General features: G+C 50.5%; 1 protein-coding gene across 12 annotated transcripts in view; it reads right to left on the bottom strand.

The window, feature by feature from the left end:
- Positions 1 to 24914, bottom strand: part of DGKZ (diacylglycerol kinase zeta) — an 818573-nt gene that overhangs the window by 110016 nt on the left and 683643 nt on the right. For 7 of the 12 annotated variants that reach the window (XM_078684404.1, XM_078684403.1, XM_078684396.1 and 4 more), the window contains 2 exons: positions 19219 to 19263; positions 18743 to 18812 (listed from right to left, as the gene is read on the bottom strand). In XM_078684404.1, coding sequence (XP_078540530.1) covers positions 18743 to 18812; positions 19219 to 19263 — 115 coding nt within the window. The remainder of the gene's footprint in view (positions 1 to 18742; positions 18813 to 19218; positions 19264 to 24914) is intronic. The other 5 variants (XM_078684405.1, XM_078684397.1, XM_078684406.1 and 2 more) reach the window with 1 other exon arrangement.

The raw sequence follows: 24914 nt of genomic DNA, 5'->3' as shown, positions 1-24914 counted from the left end.
AAGGACCGAAGGAACATAGAAGACGGCGTGTCATATACACGGGCTCCCACTGGCGAGCACCCCGTGGAGGTTCCAGCATCGGGATGTCCTTGCGGTTGGGATTCTGCTCATTCCACTCACCACAGCGCGGGTACACGCCTTTTGTGCGTAACCAGGTGCTATATAAACTTCCCTTATATATACATATGAGGAGGCAACAAGCAGAAACAGGCGTAGGCCGAGTATGGAGACTCCAGCGCACACCAAACAGACCTAAACCTCGCGTTTGGAAGCTACGAGTATCACGTCCTCAGAAGAAGTAACCTGTGGCTTTACTAAGGAGCACACCCTACGCCCCAATAACACAGCTCAAGTGAACACAAGTCCGACCCAGGTTTGAGAGGAAGGGATAGACCGCTGAGGTGCAGCATGGGCGCATGATGACAGCTGAAGATGACCATTTGGATAGAGACCTATTGAAGTAGACTCCAACTCTCGCGCCCGCGTAATCCTGCTAGGGAGCTCGGACGCAGATCCGCTGCTGCAGGTTTGAGTTTGCACCATTGATTCACAAACTGAGCCAATAAAGTACCAACTAAGGTAGAATCCATATTCACAGAGTCCACCTCAAGACCAGAAGGAACAGACGGACAAAATACAATCAACCCACAATATATGGCGCGTTGAACCCCCGAAAGCGAAGCATTACGACAGCGAAAAGCAACGCCTGCCCAAAAACACCCACGGAGTCTGACATCAGTGTGAGTGCACTCAAGAAGGAGTTCGCAACCACAGAGCAATCCAAAACTCAATCCAACAAGTCACAGGACATTTTAACATTCTGTAAAAACATTTTTGTATTCGAGGACCACAGAGAAGGGCTTTCAGAATCTCTTTAGCTTGGACACAATGATCATCCACACCTTCCTACCCATTTCTGGTTTAATCTTCCACCCAGGTTCCCCTGCCCTTCTTCTCACGCTTCCTGCGATGTGCATAACTCATGCCTCACCTAGGACTCCCCGCAGGTACAACACACTTTCACAGATCAGTTTCCCAGACAGGCTCCATCCCAAATGGCTTTTGGGTCTACTTTGCCCATAAAATCTTGATCCTAAGATGAGCAGAAAAGATGCAGAACTTTTCCCTTTGAAAAGTGACACTGGAAGACACCCGGGTGCTCTACGTGATCTACTGCACAACCATGCTCTTTGGATCATTGAGACTCCGGAATCCACGAGGAAGAGATTATACTTTCATTCTTGCTCCCACAACACTCATATGGATTACTTCCTTTGCACCCCGTTGGTGACCCAACACCTAGCAAACGTGAACAATGTTCCTTGCGTGATATCAGATCAGACCTTCTAGATCTACACATAGCCCTGAGTTTTCATACACCACTGTGAAGACCTTAGTGTCTCCCATTATAAAGACCCTGAGGCAAAACATCACCTAACAGTGTGTAGAATGCTATTAGGAGGACAGTAGGGGTTCAGTATCCCCGGCACAGACACTGTGGGGGGTGGGAATGGCCGTTCTTCATGGCATGCTGATGACGACTCTGCGATAATCCAACGGAGGCTTAAAGACTCTAGGTGAGAACTGGAAGCACGGGTCATATCCTTGACTACTGATTATAACTCATCTCCAAACTCATCCCTTCTCCTGGAGCTTCTACTGGCTAAATACTTAGCGCAGAGATACTCCTTCGGGAGTCGAGTCTAGCGCTATACAAGCATATAAATAAATAAATAAATACACATGATACAGCAGAGGCAGAGAAATGCCTCCTCTGTGTGCAACAGAAACACTACGAAAAGGGGGAGATAGAAGGTAGACTTTTGGCCTATCAGCTTCGTCAGCAAGCCTCGTCCTAAATGATTCCTGCGATTCGCGACTCGGACTCTCGACTCATAGCCCACCGACTGCAACAGTGGCGGAGTTTCAGAAATATTATGAACGCCTTTACAGAGCTGAAACACATCCAGCATTAGACCCAATCTTCCTTTTTTAGATCCATCTATTCACCCTTTATTCCCCTACACAATGTGCACAACTGGAAGGTGTGATCACGGTGGAAGAAATCGCATCAGCAATAAAATCCTGTGCCCTCCAGGAAACCACCCGGACAGGACGGCCTTCCAGCTGAATTTTATAAAAGCACAAAACGTCGGATTATTCCCATTTTGGTCTCGGTTTACCCTGAGGCACTGGTCGATGGTCACCTCTGCAGATTTTCTCGGAGCTTGAATATCTGTGCTTCTGAAACCAGGCAAGGACCCCTGGAATGCTCAAGCTATCGCCCAATTTCAATGATAAACGTGGATGTTAAGATTTTGGCAAAGGTTTTGGTCATGTGCTTGTGTAAGGTTCTCATTATATTGACGAGGTTCGACCGTATTCCACTGACTCTTACCCGTGCCCTCAGGTTGGTTCGTTGCTCCAAACTCCCTGTTGGAAACTTGGCCAAAACATCCCGTAGCTTTAGCCAATCCTACTCGATCGAACGCTTTTTCAGCATCAATCGATAGAAGTATCGCAGGCATGCGTCATCGGTGGGATCTGTCTATAAGAGGCACTTAGTGTCATCACTGCAGCCGCTTTTGTGAATGAATCCCACCTGATCAGGGTCCACGAGGCCTTGCATGTTGGACACCAGGAGTGCCGCTGACGTATACAAAGCCATTTAATAGTTTGGTGTGCATCTGTCATTGGTGATGGACGCTTAGACCAAGCTTTTATAATTTTATCTTTCACCCAAAAAAACCTCCAAAACAGGCCTGCTCTCTGTCGGGCAGGCAGGTAGATTTCTTGGTGGACAGGGTCCTTGCTGCCCTTGACGTTGAGTATCTTGTCCAACATTCTGTACGTCGGACCCTGGTCTTGGACCGTCCCTGGCGTCTGCTGTGCGCAGCCACGGAGCCCTGGCGTCTGCTGCGCGCAGCCACGGAGCCCTGGCGCCCGCTACGCGCAGCCACGGAGCCCTGGCGCTCGCTGCGCGCAGCCACGGAGCCCTGGCGCCCGCTGCACGCAGCCACGGAGCCCTGGCGCCCGCTGCACGCAGCCACGGAGCCCTGGCGCCCGCTGTACGCAGCCACGGAGCCCTGGCGTCTGCTGCGCGCAGCCACGGAGCCCGCTGCGCGCAGCCACGGAGCCCTGGCGCCCGCTGCGCGCAGCCACGGAGCCCTGGCGCCCGCTGCGCGCAGCCACGGAGCCCTGGCGCCCGCTTCGCGCAGCCACGGGGCCCTGGCGCCCGCTGCGCGCAGCCACGGAGCCCTGGCGCCTGCTGCGCACAGCCACGGAGCCCTGGCTCCCACTGCGCACAGCCACGGAGCCCTGGCGCCCGCTGCGCACAGCCACGGAGCCCTGGCGCCCGCTGCGCACAGGCACGGAGCCCTGGCGCCCGCTGCACGCAGCCACGGAGCCCTGGCGCCTGCTGCACGCAGCCCTGGCGCCCGCTGCACGCAGCCCTGGCGCCCGCTGTGCGCAGCCACGGAGCCCTGGCGTCTGCTGCGCACAATCACGGAGCCCTGGCACCCGCTGCGCACAGCCACGGAGCCCTGGCGCCCGCTGCGCGCAGCGACGGAGCCCTGGCGCCCGCTGCGTGCAGCCACGGAGCCCTGGCGCCTGCTGCGCACAGCCACGGAGCCCTGGCTCCCACTGCGCACAGCCATGGAGCCCTGGCGTCCGGGGTAAACGTACTTTAACTTTGGAAACCAGTCCCTTTTATCACCATGATGTATCAGTGGTGGGAGCCCCCTTTCACTTTTGGACACAGGCAGTGCTCAGACATTTTTAGCAGATTCTCAGGCAATGGAACACAAACCCACTGAGTTGGCTTTCTCTTCACCCAGGTCTGCTATGAAACCGGCCCATGTCCCAGTCTGATACATTGAGGCACATTTGTGGTGCGTGGTTTTCTGTCTGATGTGCACTTCTGAGGTTCGATGGTCTTGGACAGCAGGGAAGTTGTTCAACTTCAGGTGGGTGAGGGGGGGGGGGGGAGAGGGGGCAAAGAGGGAGAGAGGATGGTTCCACATCTTGGGACACGAGCCGCTTCATCGAGCCACTTTTTCTGCTATTTTGCTTCGACCACTTCAAAAGCGAGGGCCGATTCCTGGAAACAAAGAAACAACAAAGAAGAACAGTGACTCAGACGACAAGACCTTTGCACTTCTGGCCGCCTATTAAAAACATCTGCCGCCCCCCCCCTGCACCTCTGGCAGTCCATAAAGTGCTACGTGTGAGGCACAGCTGGCTGTAACCACAGCCTGGCCTCGTGGCCACGTCTCGCGAGAGCTGCGGCCACTTCACGAGGTTTGGGGCACGTGGCCCGGCAGAGGGGTCTCGAGGACACTGGGGGACACCACAGTCCAGCCTCAGAGTGTGCATTAACAAAGGTCTCTTCGGAGGGCTAGGCTGGAGCCAGAGTGTGCATTAACAAAGGTCTCTTCGGAGGGCTAGGCTGAAGCCAGAGTGTGCATTAACAAAGGTCTCTTCGGAGGGCTAGGCTGGAGCCAGAGTGTGCATTAACAAAGGTCTCTTCGGAGGGCTAGGCTGAAGCCAGAGTGTGCATTAACAAAGGTCTCTTCGGAGGGATAGGCTGGAGCCAGAGTGTGCATTAACAAAGGTCTCTTCGGAGGGCTAGGCTGGAGCCAGAGTGTGCATTAACAAAGGTCTCTTCGGAGGGCTAGGCTGGAGCCAGAGTGTGCATTAACAAAGGTCTCTTCGGAGGGCTAGGCTGAAGCCAGAGTGTGCATTAACAAAGGTCTCTTCGGAGGGATAGGCTGGAGCCAGAGTGTGCATTAACAAAGGTCTCTTCGGAGGGCTAGGCTGAAGCCAGAGTCTGCATTAACAAAGGTCTCTTCGGAGGGCTAGGCTGAAGCCAGAGTGTGCATTAACAAAGGTCTCTTCGGAGGGCTAGGCTGAAGCCAGAGTGTGTATTAACAAAAGTCTCTTCGGAGGGCTAGGCTGAAGCCAGAGTGTGTATTAACAAAGGTCTCTTGGGAGGGCTAGGCTGAAGCCAGAGTCTGCATTAACAAAGGTCTCTTCGGAGGGATAGACTGAAGCCAGAGTCTGCATTAACAAAAGTCTCTTCGGAGGGCTAGGCTGAAGCCGGAGTCTGCATTAACAAAAGTCTCTTCGGAGGGCTAGGCTGAAGCCGGAGTCTGCATTAACAAAGGTCTCTTCGGAGGGATAGACTGAAGCCAGAGATTGCATTAACAAAAGTCTCTTCGGAGGGCTAGGCTGAAGCCAGAGTCTGCATTAACAAAAGTCTCTTCGGAGGGCTAGGCTGAAGCCAGAGTGTGCATTAACAAAGGTCTCTTCGGAGGGATAGGCTGAAGCCAGAGTGTGCATTAACAAAAGTCTCTTCGGAGGGCTAGGCTGAAGCCAGAGTGTGCATTAACAAAGGTCTCTTCGGAGGGAGAGGCTGAAGCCAGAGTGTGCATTAACAAAGGTATCTTCGGAGGGCTAGGCTGAAGCCAGAGTCTGCATTAACAAAGATCTCTTCGGAGGGATAGGCGGAAGCCAGAGTCTGCATTAACAAAGGTCTCTTCGAAGGGCTATGCTGAAGCCACAGTGTGCATTAACAAAGGTCTCTTCAGAGGGCAAGGCTGAAGCCAGAGTCTGCATTAACAAAGGTCTCTTCGGAGGGCTAGGCTGAAGCCAGAGTCTGCATTAACAAAGGTCTCTTTGGAGGGCTAGGCTGAAGCCGGTCTGTGCATAACAAAGGTCTCTTCGGAGGGGTAGGCTGAAGCCAGAGTCTGCATTAACAAGGGTCTCTTTGGAGGGATATGCTGAAGCCAGAGTCTGCATTAACAAAGGTCTCTTCGGAAGGCTAGGCTGAAGCCAGAGTCTGCATTAACAAAGGTCTCTTCGGAGGGGTAGGCTGAAGCCAGAGTCTGCATTAACAAGGGTCTCTTTGGAGGGATATGCTGAAGCCAGAGTCTGCATTAACAAAGGTCTCTTCGGAAGGCTAGGCTGAAGCCAGAGTCTGCATTAACAAAGGTCTCTTCGGAGGGAAAGGCTGAAGCCAGAGTCTGCATTAACAAAGGTCTCTTTGGAGGGATATGCTGAAGCCAGAGTCTGCATTAACAAAGGTCTCTTCGGAGGGCTAGGCTGAAGCCAGAGTCTGCATTAACAAAGAGTCTGCATTAACAAAGGTCTCTTCGGAGGGCTAGGCTGAAGCCAGAGTCTGCATTAACAAAGGTCTCTTTGGAGGGATATGCTGAAGCCAGAGTCTGCATTAACAAAGGTCTCTTCGATGGGCTAGGCTGAAGCCAGAGTCTGCAATAACAAAGGTCTCTTCGGAGGGATAGGTTGAAGCCAGAGTCTGCATTAACAAAGGTCTCTTCGGAGGGCTAGGCTGAAGCCAGTGTCTGCATTAAGAAAGGTCTCTTTGGAGGGATATGCTGAAGCCAGAGTCTGCATTAACAAAGGTCTCTTCGGAGGGCTAGGCTGAAGCCAGAGTGTGTATTAACAAAGGTCTCTTTGGAGGGCTAGGCTGAAGCCAGAGTGTGCATTAACAAAGGTCTCTTGGGAGGGCTAGGCTGAAGCCAGAGTTTGCATTGACAAAGATCTCTTCGGAGGGATAGGCGGAAGCCAGAGTCTGCATTAACAAAGGTCTCTTCGAAGGGCTATGCTGAAGCCACAGTGTGCATTAACAAAGGTCTCTTCAGAGGGCAAGGCTGAAGCCAGAGTCTGCATTAACAAAGGTCTCTTTGGAGGGATATGCTGAAGCCAGAGTCTGCATTAACAAAGGTCTCTTCGGAGGGCTAGGCTGAAGCCCGTCGGTGCATAACAAAGGTCTCTTCGGAGGGGTAGGCGGAAGCCAAAGTCTGCATTAACAAAGGTCTCTTCGGAGGGCTAGGCTGAAGCCAGAGTTTGCATTGACAAAGATCTCTTCGGAGGGATAGGCGGAAGCCAGAGTCTGCATTAACAAAGGTCTCTTCGGAGGGCTAGGCTGAAGCCAGAGTGTGCATTAACAAAGGTCTCTTCGGAGGGCTAGGCTGAAGCCGGTCTGTGCATTAACAAAGGTCTCTTCGGAGGGATAGGCTGAAGCCAGAGTGTGCATTAACAAAGGTCTCTTCAGAGGGCTAGGCTGAAGCCAGAGTGTGCATTAATAAAAGTCTCTTAGAAGGGCTAGGCTGAATCCAGAGTGTGCATTAACAAAGGTCTCTTCGGAGGGCTAGGCAGAAGCCAGAGTGTGCATTAACAAAAGTCTCTTAGGAGGGATAGGCTGAAGTCAGAGTGTGCATTAACAAAGACCTCTTCGGAGGGATAGGCTGAAGCCAGAGTCTGCATTAACAAAGGTCTCTTCAGAGGGTTAGGCCGAAGCCAGAGTCTGCACTAACAAAGGTCTCTTCGGCGGGATAGGCTGAAGCCAGAGTCTGCATTAACAAAAGTCTCTTCGGAGGGATAGGCTGAAGCCAGAGTGTGCATTAACAAAGGTCTCTTCGGAGGGATAGGCTGAAGCAAGAGTCTGCATTAACAAAGGTCTCTTCGCCGGGATAGGCTGAAGCCAGAGTCTGCATTAACAAAGGTCTCTTCGAGGGATAGGCTGAAGCTAGAGTGAGCATTAACAAAGATCTCTTGGGAGGGCGAGGCTGAAGCCAGAGTCTGCATTAACAAAGGTCTCTTCGGAGGGCTAGGCTGAAGCCGGTCTGTGCATTAACAAAGGTCTCTTCGGAGGGATAGGCTGAAGCCAGAGTGTGCATTAACAAAGGTCTCTTCGGAGGGCTAGGCTGAAGCCGGTCTGTGCATTAACAAAGGTCTCTTCGGAGGGATAGGCTGAAGCCAGAGTGTGCATTAACAAAGGTCTCTTCGGAGGGATAGGCAGAAGCTTAGAGTGTGCATTAACAAAGGTCTCTTCGGAGGGATCGTAAAGGGGCGGCAGTGGTGGAATGCTCGCCACCTCACTTGGGTTTTGCTGAGTTCCCCTTCTCACATTCTCTGTCCCTGGACTGGGTCTGGGGGCTCCTTTGACGCCTTGGGGCCCCCTGCAGCGGAGAGGAACACTGGCCCCTCGTTCTCAGCCCCAGTTACTAAGGCGGCCATTGTTGCAGCCTTAGCGGGACCCCCTGCTCGGGGGCTGTTGTCATATTTTCCTTTAAGAAAAAGAAAAGCACAAAAAAGAAGCGAAAACAAGGCACTTTCAGACCAGGAACAAACTCTGAATGTCACAGAGGGGGGTCCGGGCCCAGGAACGCGGCGAGTGCAGCGAGAAGCCCTCCAACAAAGGTCTGTTTATAAACAGGGGGGGGTGGGCCGGAACGCCATGGAGGGCGTGCGTGCGGCTCCTGGGCGGGAACACAAGGGGGGCGGCCCCCCCAGGGCCCAAACTCCGCCCATCTCCTAATTCACTCTCACAACTCCTGGAAAGGCCCAAGAACAATGACGTTTCATAGCACAGAGTGATCTACTCCAGCGAGAGAGTGAGGGCCCGACCCCATCATTCCCTCCTGGACCCAGTGGGGCCCCTCGGTGAGGGCCCTACTACCATCTACGGCTGCACCGAATAAGTCCTGCTGGTGGGGGCTGAAGGCACCTCAAAGACAGAGCTCCTTCCCTATTGGCCCTGCTGGCATTGAGGGTTCAGAAGGAGGTGCTGAGTGCACGACAACAGAGGCCTCTTAGCGGGGGCCCAACGGGGCCCCAAAGGGCCCCACAGCTGCTGCACGGCTCCCCGCTGCGCCGGAGGCAGAGAGGCAGGTGTGTCTGTGCTGCATCAGACCCAGAGCTCATCACCTGCCCCTAATTCTTGCTTCTTTAGTCCCTCTTTGAGGGATCGCTGCCCCCTCGCACCGAGGTCAGTGTGCTAGGAATGTGTAAAGCGCTGGGCTACCCAGCGGGCCTCTCAGCGCTACAGTCCTGTGCTTCCCATAGATAGCGCGGTGGGTATTTCACTCAGAAGAGGTGGGTTTGAGACATTTCCTAAAGTTAATTTCTTTGTTGGTCAGTCTTAAAGGCAGAGGGAGAGAGGTCCAAAGTTTTGGATGCCAAAAAGGCAAAATAAATAAATAAAAATACGCAACCCCCCTCCTCGCCTCCCCCTGCTTTTGGCTTTCTTAGTTTTATGAATGTGCCCCCAAATTCATCAAGCATCCATTCACTAATAAGGAATAGCAAAAGGCTATGCAAAAAGAAATCGCTTAGAAAATAGCGATTTCTTAAAATTCCTTAATTGCAACTCGCAAATTGCGAGTCGCAATTAAGGAATACCTCCCCATTCATTCCTATGGGCCTAGAGGCCCATAGGAATGAATGGGAAGACATTCTCAATTTGCGAATCGCAATTAGCGAATCGCAAATTGAGAATGCGATTTCAAGGGTGCAGGGGTGTCCCAAGGACACCCTGTTGCACCCCTGAAAATGATCTCTGCACATATGTTGCACACACACATGCCCTTAGGGCATGTGTGTGCGCAACATGAAACTTTGAAAACTGCACTTTAGTGCATTTTTCAAAGTTTTTGCAAATTACCATGAAGTTCAACTTCATGGTAATTTGCGAGCCCTATTAGCGAAATCGCTATTTTTTTAAACTTTAATGCATTGCATTTAAGGAATCTCAATTTGAGATTGTAAAATGCAAGAAATCGCAATTTTGCGATTTCTTATTTTGAGATTTTTGCATTTGGGATGATGCATCCCAAATGCAAAAATACTGGTCGCGAGCGTAATTTACCATCATGAATCTATGCCTAAGAGAAGTCCCAGGTCTGCAGAGCGGAGTGATATTTTGGGGCTGTAAGGGGTAAGAAACCGCTGGATTGAGGGGACTTTTGTTGTACGTCATGTGGGCCAGACACAGAGATTTGAAGGTGATCTTTTGCAGACTGGTCGCCAATGCGAGGTTGCCAGGGAGGAGGCCTTCGAGTCAACAGGCTGCAGCACTCTAGACCATCTGTAAACTCTTGACCACTACCTGGATAGACTGACCAGCCGTAGTCCAGGCGAGACAGCATAAGACCTTGGTATGGAAGGGTGAGAAGGACTTACATTACAGCCCCTGGAAGCTTGCTCTACAGGAGGTGACGTCTGTATCTTGGAAAACCACACATTTTAGGGGCAAAAAGGAAAACAAGCATTGGAAATGCAATAGGTCTCGCAGCATTAGAGTTAGTGCTTTTAGAATTGTTTATGGGTTTTTTGTTGTAAATCTTTAGCATTTTTATTTCTTGTAGCCAATGCTAAAGAATTACAAATCAAAAAAGCATTGGCATAGCCAATAGGTCTCGTATTAGGAAAGTTTGAGCTATTGGTCTTGTAAATGACAATTTTTTTATTTATGTGTTGTTTTTGAAAATTTCTAAATTAATAGTTTTGTCATTTACAATGCCAATAGTTATAACTTTCGCAAATGTGACACCTATAGCATTTGTAATGCAACAGGTTTTGTATTTATGTGACTTAGATGTATTGATATTACAAATATCAATGGCTTTTAATTTTTTTAAATAATTAATACTTACATAAAAGTGATTGTAATTTATAATGGCAATAGCTTAAACTTTTGTAACTAACTTTTGTGAAGATTATGTTCAGTGTATTTTATTGTGACGAAAATCCAAGAACAGAAGTGAAATATTAACATCTTTTTGTGATATTTGTAATAAAGCTTGAAACATTGAGAGAACATATTTGAACCAGTGATGCTGTGGTTGCGCTGAGTGATGCTGTTGTTGCGCTGAGTGATGCTGTGGTTGCGCTGAGTGATGCTGTAGTTGGGCTGAGTGATGCTGTAGTTGGGCTGAGTGATGCTGTGGTTGCACTGAGTGATGCTGTGGTTGCGCTGAGTGATGCTGTGGTTGCGCTGAGTGGTGCTGAGTGGTGCTGAGTGGTGCTGTGGTGGTGCCGAGTGGTGCTGTGGTGGTGCTGTGGTGATGCTGAGTGAGGCTGTGGTGGTGCTGAGTGGTGCTGTGGTGGTGCTGAGTGGTGCTGCTGTGGTGGTGCTGTGGTGGTGCTGAGTGATGCTGTGGTGGTGCTGAGTGGTGCTGTGGTGGTGCTGAGTGATGCTGTGGTAGTGCTGAGTGATGCTGTGGTGGTGCAGAGTGGTGCTGTGAGTAGGTACTTCTGCCCTGGCAAGTGAAGACAGAGAACGTTACCTCTTGTGTGAGAGTGAACCTCAGTACCATGTGAGTGAAACTGATGCTATGAGTTCCCTGCATGCATGAGAAACGTGCACTCTCGGCTGCCCTGGCTGCCTCCTGCGTGTAATGATTGTACAGTGCACTGCTGCGTCTGTGGACTTGAGATAGGGTTTAATTAGAGGTATGTGAGCTGTGTGTATATGGTCTTCTTGGACCCCAAGGACCGATGGAGGCACAAAGTGAAATGTTATTACATTTTCTAGGAAATATCAAAATACCCCTCAAACACTGTTGCACATGAACTATGATATGAGCTCATGTCAGTGCCAACATAGACATGCTGGATGATTGGAAGGAAGGTTGCGGGAGGGGGGTTGGATGGGGTGACAAATATTGAAGCCAGCTACATTCTGTTCTGTCACTGCCTATTTCGTTTTGTTTGTTTATTTCGTGTATGTAATGTGTGTGTGTGTGTGTGTGTGTGTGTGTGTATCACCTATTTACATTGCCCTGTGATTATTTATTTTTCCTTGTGCATTTCGTGTCTTTATCTTTCATTTTGTGTTTCTCATCTGTTTGCACTGATTTGTGGCTGTCCGTATTTGAGTCTGTGTTTTGTGCCTATATGAATCTCGGTGTGAGAGAGAGGGTGGGGAGGCAACGAGAGAGAGAGTGCGCGCGTGTGTCTATGTGTGTGTGTGTTTGCATGTCTCTCTTTCGGTACCCCGGAAAGATGCAAACAGTAATTGGCTGCCTTTGAAACGGAGCCTGGTTGTGGAGTGGAGGGAGGGGGTGACAGCTGGAGGTGCGAACCAGCTGTAATACGGGAGAGCTGAGGGGGAGGTGAGGGGCGTGAAAGGAGCTAGGCAGAGCATGGCGAAATGGAGAGACTACAAGATTGTTTAGCGAGGGAAAGAAAAACGCCCGAGGGGATTGGGTGGGTGTTCTGAATTCGGTTTTCATTTGAGAAACTCGGATCACTGCATGTGGTTTTAGTGTTGTGACCTGGATAAGAAGTGTGTGGGGTGGGGGCGCTCGAGCGCGGACTGTTACATAAATGTTAATATAGCACACATCACAATCTGAATTGCCTACTAGTACTTGAGCAATGGCCGGTGCTATTTCTCCACATTACGTCACTTTTTATATTATCTTAAGAGTTAAAAGTAAGAGTCCACGCTTCAGGAAACAGGACCTGCTGCCTGTAGGTTATACATTTCTCTGAAGAAAGCGCTCAACACCATCGACATATACATACAGATTGCAACTCCACTCTTCAGACGCCTGCCGGACGCACTCGCGCACTTTATGAACACCGGTACGGTTGGAGAGTCCCCGCCACAATCTGGTAGGACAGTTGGTATGGAGGCCCTGGCGACTGACCCTACCACTCCCACCCAGTAATGGCCCCCCAAGCATGCCCTGAGGTGTGAAGATGGTCTTTGAAGGCCGTTTACAGTCTTCCACATGGTTTTCTGGTGTGAGAGCTGGCGACAACTGTTTTGGGGTGCCATAAACTCGCCCGTGAGGTGTGAGCTCCCCCTCCCTGTGGCTTTCTTTCATGGAAAGCGGACTCGCAGAATCCCTCGCCCCGTTCAAAAATATTTCTGCAATTTTTTTGGTTCTGGCTGGTGGGGCCACAGCCATAAATGAAAGATGAAGGGGGAGACTGCGGCATGGAGCGCAAGGCAGAGGGGGGCTGTAGAGGGGAGAGAGCACGCAAGGGGGGGGGGGGCATACAGTCAAAGAGAGAGAGACCGGCAGCAGACTCAGGAGAGAGCACGCGCACGGGAGGGGTAGAGGAGAGAGACAGTCAAAGAGAAAGAGAAGCTGAGACAGGCAGTCACAGAGAGAGGCAAGCCAGGCAGTGGTTAGTGAGAGAGGCAGAGACAGGTAGTGGAGTGAGATAGAAGCATAAAGAGAGGAGCGAGGCCAAGTAGAAAAGACAGGCAGACAGAAGGTCAATGGAAGAAAAAGAGAGACAGGTAGTCAAAGAAAGAAAGCGAGAGACATTCAGCTCAAGAAAAAAAATGTATCTGGGAGACAAAGAGGGGATTAGTGGAAGGGATGCGATGCGGGGAGACGACATTAGCATTAGTGGGCTGCAAGCACGCGCACACATCAAGATTAGGCGGGAGGGGGTTCGAATCCCGGGGATGTAATGAAGTCTTGTCTGAGGCGGAAGGTGACGTGGATGGAGGGGCTCGGAGGTGGGAGATGTAGGAGACGTGCGTTTTGGGTAGTGCGCAGTTTGGTAATGCCTCCATTGCGTAGTATAAAAACAAGTATGCAACGGATGGTAACTTGAGAGCCATGTGAAGGTTTTGAAGCATTGCAGTGGCAAGCTGGCTACTGAACTTCGAAAGTATTACAAGGAAGGACGCAGCCAGGCCCGGGGCTGTTCACGTGGGTGCAGAGGGAGGGGGTGGGCTGCCTGCTGGGAGAAGCTGGGCTGCCTTGAAGGGACAGGGGCAAGTGTGAAGTCACAAAACAAGTGAAAGCGGGATGTAAGTAGGGGGGAGGAGAAGTCTGGGCAGGCAGGATGACTCAGGGGAGGGGGCGGAGCGGGGCAGAGCGGCATGTGGGTGTGAAGAAGCCGGGCCTTTGAAGTGAAGCTAAGCTTCACTTCAAAGGTGTCGGAGGAATGCGGGCGGCTGTGCACGCGCTTTTAAGCTCAATGCACATGCGCATTGAGCTTAAAAGTCACGGGCACTGCAAGGAATCGCCACGATTCCTTGCAAGTTAGATAAAGAGTGGATGAGCCCCTATAGTCTCGCTTGCTCGATGCGCATGCGCATCGACAGGCGAGACCTAAAAACAAAAATAGGAGAACAAAAACATAAAAAGGAAAAGAAACGGAATGACAAGTATTGGTGTAAGACCTCAGACCTATGTGAAGTCCAGACCATTGTGACTGATTTAAAGAGAACGCAAACGCAGGGGGTCTCCCTCGAAGCATCTGCAACCACCATCTTATCCAGACCTTAGTTTGTAAAAGTAATACGTTTTGGAGCCCCTGCCTGGTTTCTATCCATCCTCGCCTCTTTCATCCACCACACCGTACACTTCTGGGGTCTTTATCCCACTATTGCAGCTTCTTTTTCATCCCTGGTTTCTCCCTTTCTTGCTGTTTTTCTATACACCTGCTCCCTTTCCTGCTCCACTTCAACGAATAATGGCCACTTCACCAGAATTTAGAGTGGTGCACTACCCAGGGTGTTTTTTAAAATAAATTATGTTTACTTGTTTTTGTTGTATCAAAATCAATCCTTTATTTTAAATGTCATCCGACAATACAAAGTTCCAGCCAACACGTTTCGTTCATTGAACAATGAACTTCTTCAGGGCAATCATGGTAATTGGGATGGTGAAGAGAAATATTCTTCCTGCCGCTGTATCTTGTAATACGCGTGATGCGAGCTTGCTCGAGTAAGCTCCTGGCGTTCGTAAATAGCAGCGTCTGTCTCGCAGGTGCGAAATATCGCAATCATATAATGGGTGCGGCCTCCTTGATAAGGGTCAGGATACGTAGTTCTGTGCTGCAGGGCGCCTGGACCAATCTCGATACCGGTCATAATAATGGCCCCTTGCCATGAATTGCATTGCCCAGTGGACAAGTTGCAGTATCTTGCTGATGATTGGCTGGCCATAAGTAGCAGTAAAGCTCTGGGAGCGCATGTGTGGTGCCTTCTCATGGGCGAGGGTGTGCAGATGTCCTGCTCCCACAAGTCTGCTCCTTTGCAGTCTTCGGAGTGGGAGGAGCTAGCCCCCCAGGTAGAGAGGTGCAATTCAGTCCAGAAATGGTCAGCTTGATGGCGGCCTGTAGCCGGAGCGGGACCCTGGTCTGTACAAGATGCCCCACAGAGCTTGCATGGTGTAGAGGGTCTTCCTGTGACTTCATTCAGGGGACCTTCCCGTGACCTGGTCAGAGGGACCAGAGAGCGGCCGGAGCCCTGGTTGAGCCCCAAGACTTTATACGTCCGTTGATATCCCTGGCAGAGAATTTTGCTCCTGTGGCCAGATAGTTCCAGATAAGGAGTTGCCTCACGGTCAACAAGTTTGTATCTCAGCAGCCATTGGTCGATGGCACAGAGGAAGTGATTGCCCAAGAGTCTAGATACTTTAGGTTTTTCAGACTGAGGAGGATCCATGTGACGTAGCGGGGTAAACAGAAGGACTTGAGGTCTGAGGAGGATCCATGTGTCGTAGCGGGGTAAACGGAAGGACTTGAGGTCTGAGGAGGATCCATGTGTCGTAGCGGGGTAAACGGAAGGACTTGAGGTCTGAGGAGGATCCATGTGACGTAGCGGGGTAAACGGAAGGACTTGAAGTCTGAGGAGGATCCATGTGTCGTAGCAATGTAAACGGAAGGACTTGAGGTCTGAGGAGGATCCATGTGACGTAGCGGGGTAAACGGAAGGACTTGAGGTCTGAGGAGGATCCATGTGTCGTAGCGGGGTAAACGGAAGGACTTGAGGTCTGAGGAGGATCCATGTGTCGTAGCGGGGTAAACGGAAGGACTTGAGGTCTCAGGAGGATCCATGTGTCGTAGCGGGATAAACGGAAGGATTTGAGGTCTGAGGAGCATCCATGTGTCGTAGCGATGTAAACGGCAGGACTTGAGGTCTCAGGAGGATCCATGTGTCGTAGCGGGGTAAACGGAAGGACTTGAGGTCTGAGGAGGATCCATGTGTCGTAGCGGGGTAAACGGAAGAACTTGAGGTCTGAGGAGGATCCATGTGTCGTAGCGGGGTAAACGGAAGGACTTGAGGTCTGAGGAGGATCCATGTGTCGTAGCGGGGTAAACGGAAGGACTTGAGGTCTGAGGAGGATCCATGTGTCGTAGCGGGGTAAACGGAAGGACTTGAGGTCTGAGGAGGATCCATGTGTCGTAGCGGGGTAAACGGAAGGACTTGAGTTCCAGAAGAAGGCTACATGTTGAAGAGAGAGGAGATGATCGAACCGGTAGATTCGGTTTAATTGTGGCAGAAAGAAGTTGAAATGAACAAGTGCAGAGTGATAACCCTATATTGGGCGTCAGCAGATCTGGCACTAGATGCTTCTGTGGAAGCCAATTGACACCAGTCTTGGCAGCAGGAACTGGTGGTGGATCAATCAATCAATCAGGTGTTTGTTATGCGCGACTACTCACCTGTGAGGGTCTCCAGGCGTTGGGGGAGGAGGGGGGTGGCAGGTTCCAGTCCATCCATGGACAGAGTTAAAGGTGGCGTGCCGACTCAGCAGTCATAGTGCAGCCACTGATCTATGGTTCGCGCCATTGACTCGGTGCCTCCGCCTGGGAACGTTCTTGTTTGATGCTGTAAATGGAGGTTGTTTTCTTCTGCTAGGTTGGAGATCTGAGCGAAGGCAACTCTTTCAATCAGTTTACCTACAAACTGGCTTTCGGAGATGGTCTGTAGTTGGTTGGACCTGCTGACTCAAGGTTCTTTTTCTCTTTGAGTGGCCCAATGTAGTAGGCGTTGGGGGTGGGTAGGACATGCCAAAGCTAGTGAGTTTTTGAGGCTGGTTCTTGCTAGGAAGGCAGTATTTGTGGACAGTAGGGTGTCCTTGAAGGTGTATCTGAGGCCATGATCTAATGGTGATACAGGTGGACTATTTTTCTTGACCACTTACTTAAGCGCTGGACGGTCTGCCTTTGCCTTTGCCATTCATCTTGTTGGACCTGGTTCCAGCAGGCTGCCCATCTGGAGTCTTTCTCCAGATGTGCTCTACAAGCACTTTTGTTGATAAGTGTGCCCGGCCTTCCTTACACTTTGTAAGAGGTTTGTTTTGGACCAACCTGCGAGTGATGTCAGACAAAACCCCAGCTGGTGAGTGAAGGTGGCAGCATGGGCAGGCCTTCAGCAGCTCCAACGAGGGGGTAACGAGTGCCAGGCCGACACATTTTGTGTAGACCACAGAGCCACAGCAGACTGATAACCCCAAGGCAGGGCCCTCATTGGCTAACAATAAAGTACGCTGGTGTGCATTAAACCTTTTCAATATAAATGTAAATCCGTATTTGTTAAGCGCAAACTACTCACCCTTACGGGTCTGACGGGGCTGGAGGCGGTCGTGGAAATTAAGTGAGCTACTGCCCATAGTCACATGGTGCTGAGCTGCCACCGGAGCCGGGGATCGAACCGTGAACCCTTTCAATCCTGGCCCAGGGACCCCTCCAATGGGACGAGCACTTGGCGCACATGAGCTCCCTCAGAGGATAGGAATGTGGGGCGCGAAGCTTCACAGGGATCAACCCATAGACGCCGCAGTGCCCCGGAGTCTGTGCTGCAGTGAATGGGGAATAACACTAAATAAGACCTGGGGGAATTCAGAGAAAGGCAGGGATCCTGTGAGCTGCAAGACCCGCCCCAGGATTGCCCCTCTCAGGGTCACTCTAAGCTGCAGACGCATTAGTTTTGTTTTTTGACACCAGCATAATTCTAATTAAAGGTGTTTTTCTTCCTGATAGCCAATTTTAAGCACTTTTCACTTCATCACTGCACGCACTGCAACCATCACCTTCAAAACATATATACCGCTTCACCTATAATGGATCTGAGTAGATCTTATTCTTGATCAACTAAAACACCCCTGAGCGCCTCCCTCCTAGGGAGGGGGTTGCAGCCCTTCGTCGCACTAGGTTTTGCAACCAAGGGGAGGTCCCAGATGATGAAGCAAGCAACCTCGGTGGGTGATGGGATTCCGTCCTCTTTAACCCCTTCTATGCTGGTGACGGAACCACTCCGTCACCAGCCACGGGTGGGCTGTGCTAATGACGGAGTGGTTCCGTCATGGCCTGGCCGCCGCGCCTGCGCGGCGTTCATTTCGCGCCTGCGTGGCGCGTTCTATTAGGCAGGCAGGGCCGTGACGGAACCACTCCGTCATTAGCACAGCCCACCCATGGCTGGTGACGGAGTGGTTCCGTCACGGCCCGGCCGCCGCGCCTGCGCAGCGCGTTCTATTAGGCAGGCGGGGCCGTGACGGAACCACTCCGTCATTAGCACAGCCCACCCGTGGCTGGTGACGGAGTGGTTCCGTCACCAGCATGTCGGCACCGCGCGCCTCCCCTCCCCCCAGCACCGCGGCGGAATTAGCGCCACGGCCAAGGGGTTAAAAGGACTCCCCTTAGAATCAGGTGAGATTTGATAACGTGTACCGTTTATGCTCTTAATTTGTTAGACCCCCGGGTTCGCTTTGGTTTAATACTGTACTAGAATTGGGCATTCAAATCTGTTGTGGTCTTTAACCCCTTCGCTGCTCGGGGTATTTCCCCGCTGTGCTGGGGGGCGCGTACAGCGCCCCCATGCTCATGACGAGGTCAGCTCGTCATGAGCCACGACGCTCCGGTGCTCATGACGAGCTGAGCTCGTCATGACCGCGCCCGTTCCAATGGAACGTTCAGCACAGCGGGGGAATCAGCCCAGCATGCGAGCGTTCCACGGGACGGGCGCGGTCATGACGAGCTCAGCTCGTCATGAGCACCGGAGCACCGTCACTCATGACGAGCTCAGCTCGTCATGAGCATGCAAGGAGTTAAACTTTTCCCTTAGGCCCTTCCTTGAAATTGGTGTTGTGTTTTTTCCATTTACACTGTAGCCCAGTCCGTGCATCCTCCACACAGTTTACTTCACTCTTAACTTTACTCGCTGCACCCCGATACTCACAGTCCAGGAAGCACCACTTGGGGGACAGCTTCTGAGAGGAAAGGGTCTTCGGATTGGCTCCATCTCCTTCCTGCGCGGGAGAAACACAAGAAGTCCTGGTCACTTCGGGCTGGACACAAAGAAACAACACTGCTGTACTACTTTCAGCTTTGAAGGTAGCCTTTGTCATCTGTAGGAGAGACTCTGACCAATGTTTGGATTAGAAACACCTTGAAATGTGATGATTTTGTCAATGGCACCTGTCCCACTCGGTTCTGGGGAACATCTTAGGACATTTACCACCAAGCATCTTACCACAAGACCAGGCCACAAAAGAACAAAAGGAACAACACAGCAGCCCATGCACCAAGAAATCCAAGAGGGTGGAAACGACGTGCGACAAGAAACAGCACAGCAACGACATAAGAGCGACACAGCACGTGTGGGATGGGAACATGGCGCAAGGGGCACAGGTGAACCAGACACAGAATACACACCTGCAGGACCAGCCGCTGCAGAGCAGGGGGGTATGGAGGGAAATCCTGTGGAAAGGGAACTTAGTTATCACCTCGTAAGATAGTACATTGTGCCTCAGGCCTGTCCGCGACCTCCGCGTCACTGGTTCAAACCCTGGTCAGGCCGACTCGTTTTATACACAAGGTGCATTAGAGGCTAAGTGCATAGGAGTTTACAAAAAAAAGAACAAGCATTTGCAATGCAACCGGTCTCCCATTAGGAAAGTTTGAGCTATTGGTCTTGTAAATGACACATTTTTTATTTATGTGTTGGTTTTGAAAATATTGAAATTAATACCTTTGTCATTTACAATGCCAATAATTTTATCTTTTGCAAATGTGACACCTATAGCATTTGTAATGCAACATGTTTTGTATTTACGTGACTTGGATGTATTGATATTACAAATAACAATGGCTTTTAATTTTTTAAAATAATTATTACTTAAATAAAAGTTATTGTAATTTATAATGGCAATAGCTTAAACTTTTGTAAATAACTTTTGGAAGATTATGTTCAGTGTATTTTATTGTGACGAAAATCCAAGAACAGAAGTGAAATACTAACATCTTTTTGTGATATGTGTAATAAAGCTTGATACTTTGAGAGAACATATTTGAACCAGTTGTTGTTAAATGGTTGCACAGATTGATACTGTGGTGGCGCTGAGTGATGTTGTGGTGGCGACGAGTGATGCTGTGGCGTTCAGTGATGCGGTAGTAGCGCATAGTGATGTTGTGGTGCCCCTGAGTGATGCTGTGGTGCCCCTGAGTGATGCTGTGGTGGTGCGATAGATAGATAGAGTGAGGGCGATAGATAGCTAGAGGGAGGGTTAAAGATAGAGTGAGGGTGATAGATAGAGTGAGGGCGATATATAGATAGAGTGAGGGCGATAGATAGATAGAGTGAGGGCGATAGATAGATAGAGTGAGGGCGATAGCTAGAGTGAGGGAGATAGATAGAGTGAGGGCGATAGATAGATAGAGTGAAGGCGATAGATAGATAGAGGGCGATAGATAGATAGAGTGAGGGCGATAGAGTGAGGGCGATAGAGTGAGGGCGATAGATAGATAGATAGATAGATAGATAGATAGATAGATAGATAGATAGATAGAGTGAGGGCGATAGATAGATGTGTGTGGTTGTGTGTGTGTGGTTGTATGTGTGAGGTTGTATGTGTGTGTGTGTGCGTGGTTGTATGTATGTGTGTGTGAGGTTACAGAAGGATGTATGTGGAAGAGAGCAGCAGATCAGCACAGCAGAAGAGAACAGGGAGTTAAAGAAGGAGGCGGTGGAAGGGTACAGCAGATCAGCACGGGAGAAGAGAACATGGAGTTGGAGAAGGGGGCGGGGTGAAAGAGAACAGCAGATCAGCATGGGAGAACAGAACAGGAAGTTAAAGAAGGAGGCGGGTAGAAGAGAGCAGCAGATGAGCACAGGAGAAGAGAAGAGAACAGGGAGTTAAAGAAGGTGGTGTGGTGGAAGAGAGCAGCAGATCAGCACGGGAGAAAAGAACAGGGAGTTAAAGAAGGAGGCGGGTGGAATAGAGCAGCAGATCAGCACGGGAGAAGAGAACAGGGAGTTAAAAAAGGAGGCGGTGGAAGAGAACAGCAGATATGTGTGGGGAGGTGCACTTCCTGGGGATGGAGAATGGGTGTTGTGGTGCTTTGTGACGGGCTTGGAGCGTAGTTGGTCATGCTATGTTGGTTCTAGAGGGTAGGTGCCGGCGGGTAGCGGTGAAGTGGTGGGGGCTGCAGCGGGAGCATCGGCTTGGTAGTAATGCATTTGGTGGTTGGATGCAGGAGCCCTGTGTTCAAAACTGCCGTCGTTGGAGCGGGGGAATAATGTTTAGATCTTGGCGTAGCTCAAGAACATCCAGTGATCCTGGGCAGAGTATTAATGAGCCACAGTTTCGAAAAAGAGGAATTCGGTGTTGTGTGGGGTGAGGTAACGGGGTGGCATAAAGGCACCTGGCACAGTGTTTAAAGTCCCACTGGGTGTATGGGTGTCACCTGACGGGGTCGCATGGCAGGGGAGGAGGCGCAAGGGGGATGGGTACAGGCGGAGGCCTTTGAAGTGGATTTTTTCCCGGACTGCAGGAGGCTCAGTGGAGGTGAAGGAATGCTGGGGGGGTCAGGGGTTGGGAGCACGATGTTGGGGGCGCTGCGGTGCATTAGCCAGATCAATGGCATTGCCTCCATAAAAATGTATAGAAAGCTCAACCATATGCAAACAAAAGTGAGCCAATGGAGAGACTAACCTGTGCATGCAGTGCATATACAACCCCCAAAAAAATGCCTGGCAATAAGCACTGGTAAACAGACCGAAAAACAGAGAATGGGGGTGAGAGTTTAGGATTAAATGAGTTTACGCTGGTTGCGATTTTTTAGAACAGCAGTCCTGGCACCGAGGCCAAAAATTGTATGGGTAGGGGCTTCAAATAACTGATTTAGTCGTAGGCAGAAAGGGTACTGTGGTGCACTGGTATTCAGATGGTTTGTGATTCGTGGTGGGCATGCTGGGCACGGAGGGAGACCGGATTGCAGGAGATATGTGTGGGGAGGTGCGCTTCCTGGGGAAGGAGGATGGGTGTTGTGGCGCTTTGTGACGGGCTTGGAGCGTGGTTGGGCATGCTATGTTGGTTCTAGAGGGTAGGTGCCGGTGGGTAGCGGTGAAGTGGTGGGGGCTGCTGCGGGAGCATCGGCTTGGATGCAGGAGCGGAGGGGTCCTGTGTTCAAAACTGCCATTGTTGGAGCGGGGGAATAATGTTTAGATCTTGGTGTAGCTCAAGAACATCCAGTGATCCTGGGCAGAGTATTAATGAGCCACAGTTTCGAAAAAGAGGAATTCGGTGTGGTGTGGGGTGAGGCAACGGGGTGGCATAAAGGCGCCTGGCACAGTGTTTAAAGTCCCAAGGGGAGTATGGGTGTCACCTGACGGGGTCGCATGGCAGGGGAGGAGGCGCAAGGGGGATGGGTACAGGCGGAGGCCTTTGAAGTGGATTTTTTCCCGGCCTGCAGGAGGCTCAATGGAGGTGAAGGAATGCTGGGGGGGGCGGGTCAGGGGTTGTGAGCACGATGTTGTGGTAGCAAGGAGGGAGGGTCGGGTTTCAGGGCGAAGTAAAAGCATGCACGCACTGCAGGAGCCCTGTGTGATTTTAGGCGCCTTCTGGCGCACCAAGGTTGACGGTGGCTGCGTGCAATCCGCTGTGCAGGCTGGGTCTTAGAGTCCTGCCCCCTCCCGCAACATGGAGTAAAATCCAGGTGGCTGAACAGGCGTCCCCCCGAATCTGATTATTCTTTTAGGGAGGCCACCAAAACAGGAACTTTTAGTTGGATTGCTGTACCAGCAAGTTTATGAGCACTGGCTCCTTTGTCGCTCACGCTTAACTGCCTCCAGACTCACCCCTTCTATGTCGTGCTTCAACATCTGCAATTTTCTCCTTCCACACTTGCCTGCCAGCCATATAACACCACCTGATAATATTACTGAAGACTCAAAAGATTTGGCTACCTTGAATAAAAAATGAATAGAAAAGGCGCGCCGAGCGATGCGTGGGCAGAGAGGAGGCAGGCGCTGGAGAGGGAGGGGGTGGGCTGCCTGCAGCTCGAGGGACCATATGAAGAGGGAGGGGGGTGGGCTGCCTACTAATGCGATGTGGCGGGGAAAGGGTAGAGAAAGGGAGAGAAGGGAGAACGAAGACATGGAGTGAAAAGGGTGAAGGCAAGAGAAGTTGAGAGGAAGAAAGAGGGTGCGAGATAAGATGGAAAGAAAGAAAGAGAAGTGGAAACGCGAGACACGGCCTGGCGGCCGTGAAAGTACGGCCGCACGGCCGTGGGCAGTGAATAAATTAGGGGAGGAGAAATGCCTGAGGCAGAGCGCACTCTAGGGGAAGCTTGTGGGAGGGAGGCTGGTGACTGTGATGTGCATGCGATTTTTTCACGGGCACAGCATCACATCGCCGCCGATGGTTAAGCTCTGGTTAAGCCCCTATATTCTCGCAAGCTCAATGCGCAAGCGCATTGACAGGCGAGACCTAAAAACAGAGTCTGCATGCACAGGGTCAATGTATTTTGTGCCATGTGGTAATCATTATTACCCCCCATGCCCAAAATTTCATAACCTGGATTTGATTAAAAAACTATCACTTCTGTTCAACGCACTCCACGCCCTCTAAAATACTTACTATTCACAAGTTATCCCTGCAGTCTATGCCAGATCCCAATTCGACCAGTGGCATGGGCTTATCAAAGGTGCCAGGGGCCCTAGCGACTGGGAGTAAAGAGTACTTGCACTCATGGTCCAGTGACCCCCCGCACCAGGTCCCTGGTGCAACTACACCTGCTGCACTAATGAGAGCCATACACCCATGTTTGTCACTGGCCAGAGAGTGCGTCACGCCATCACCTATAGTTAGTGAATGTTTATTTCGAGATAGCTTTTGCTTCTCAAGACCAACAGAGAGCCTGGTGCGCAAGAACTCTGGTCAACACAGAACTGATTGGAAGACTTCTTCAAGGCGAGTATCTACTCCTTCCCATGATGCGGGTTTTATTCACACACTTGATCCACCTGCGAGGATGTTCACACCTTGTGCAGCTGGTTGACTCACAGGCACAATAACTGCAGCTTTGTACAATATTGGTCAGCTCGGATTATCTGCTTCGGCTGACAGCGCCATCACTTCTGTCCACATTTGACAATTATACAATATTACTGTCCTGATGAAAGCCCTTATTACTCATTCCAGAGCTGAAACATGTTGAACACCCACACAGTGCGCATCAGAGAAAGCCCAATTTGAAGTGTTTACTATTGGGTGGAATCTGCTTCTTTCAACCAACCACAGATTATATGCCCCGCTTGGCCACCCAGGTTTCTTTAGACACTTAATGCAACACTGACTACTCCCTCATGTAAAAGTAGTACAACCTATTTTAATGTGTATATGTAGGATTATTACTCAATATTTTATTTTGTTTACTAATCAAGTGTAAAAATAAATATCGGCACTGCTCACTATTTCTACATTAGGTTGAACTGCTTCCAAATGAAAATAATATAAACATAAATAACTTTACTACTCTTGTCTCCCCAGTCCCTTACATTCCCCCCTTGTCTCTGCTCCTGCTCTTCTTTGGAAGTCCAGTGAGGAGGGAATTTCCATAACTGATCCCAAAAAGTAAGTGGGATTGTGGCACAGTTTTCAGCACTTTAGAGAGAGTCAGTGATTTAAGTTAAACAGTAACCAGCACCGAACACCTGGACTATTTCAAAGATTCCATGTAACTAAAACACGTTTATCAGCTCTAACACAGGGCACTAACAATCACCCTTAAAGGCCCGTCTTCTTTATCACATGCCTTCAATCTACAACCTTTGTTGTAACTTTTCATAATAAACTCCTAGAGCTAAGAATTTGATCAAATGTACAGTCTGTGACACAGTTTCAGCCGGGGAGGCCACTGAAAGCAATCTTTCAATGGGAGAACTGAGGTTACTTTCCAGCAGCACTTCTGCAGTGACTTGAGTTAGAACATCACATGCCTTGTAGAACTTCGCCATCTAGTGGTTTGATGTAGTATTACTCCCAAGAGCTTTACAAAGATTAACAAGCATTGGAAATGCAATAGCTCTCGTATTTGCTTAAATTAGGGCTATTGGCGTTGTAAATGAC

Source organism: Lissotriton helveticus, chromosome 3_2 (genome assembly GCF_964261635.1).
Source record: "Lissotriton helveticus chromosome 3_2, aLisHel1.1, whole genome shotgun sequence".
Lineage (NCBI taxonomy): Eukaryota > Metazoa > Chordata > Amphibia > Caudata > Salamandridae > Lissotriton > Lissotriton helveticus.
This window is presented reverse-complemented; position numbering and strand designations above follow the sequence as displayed.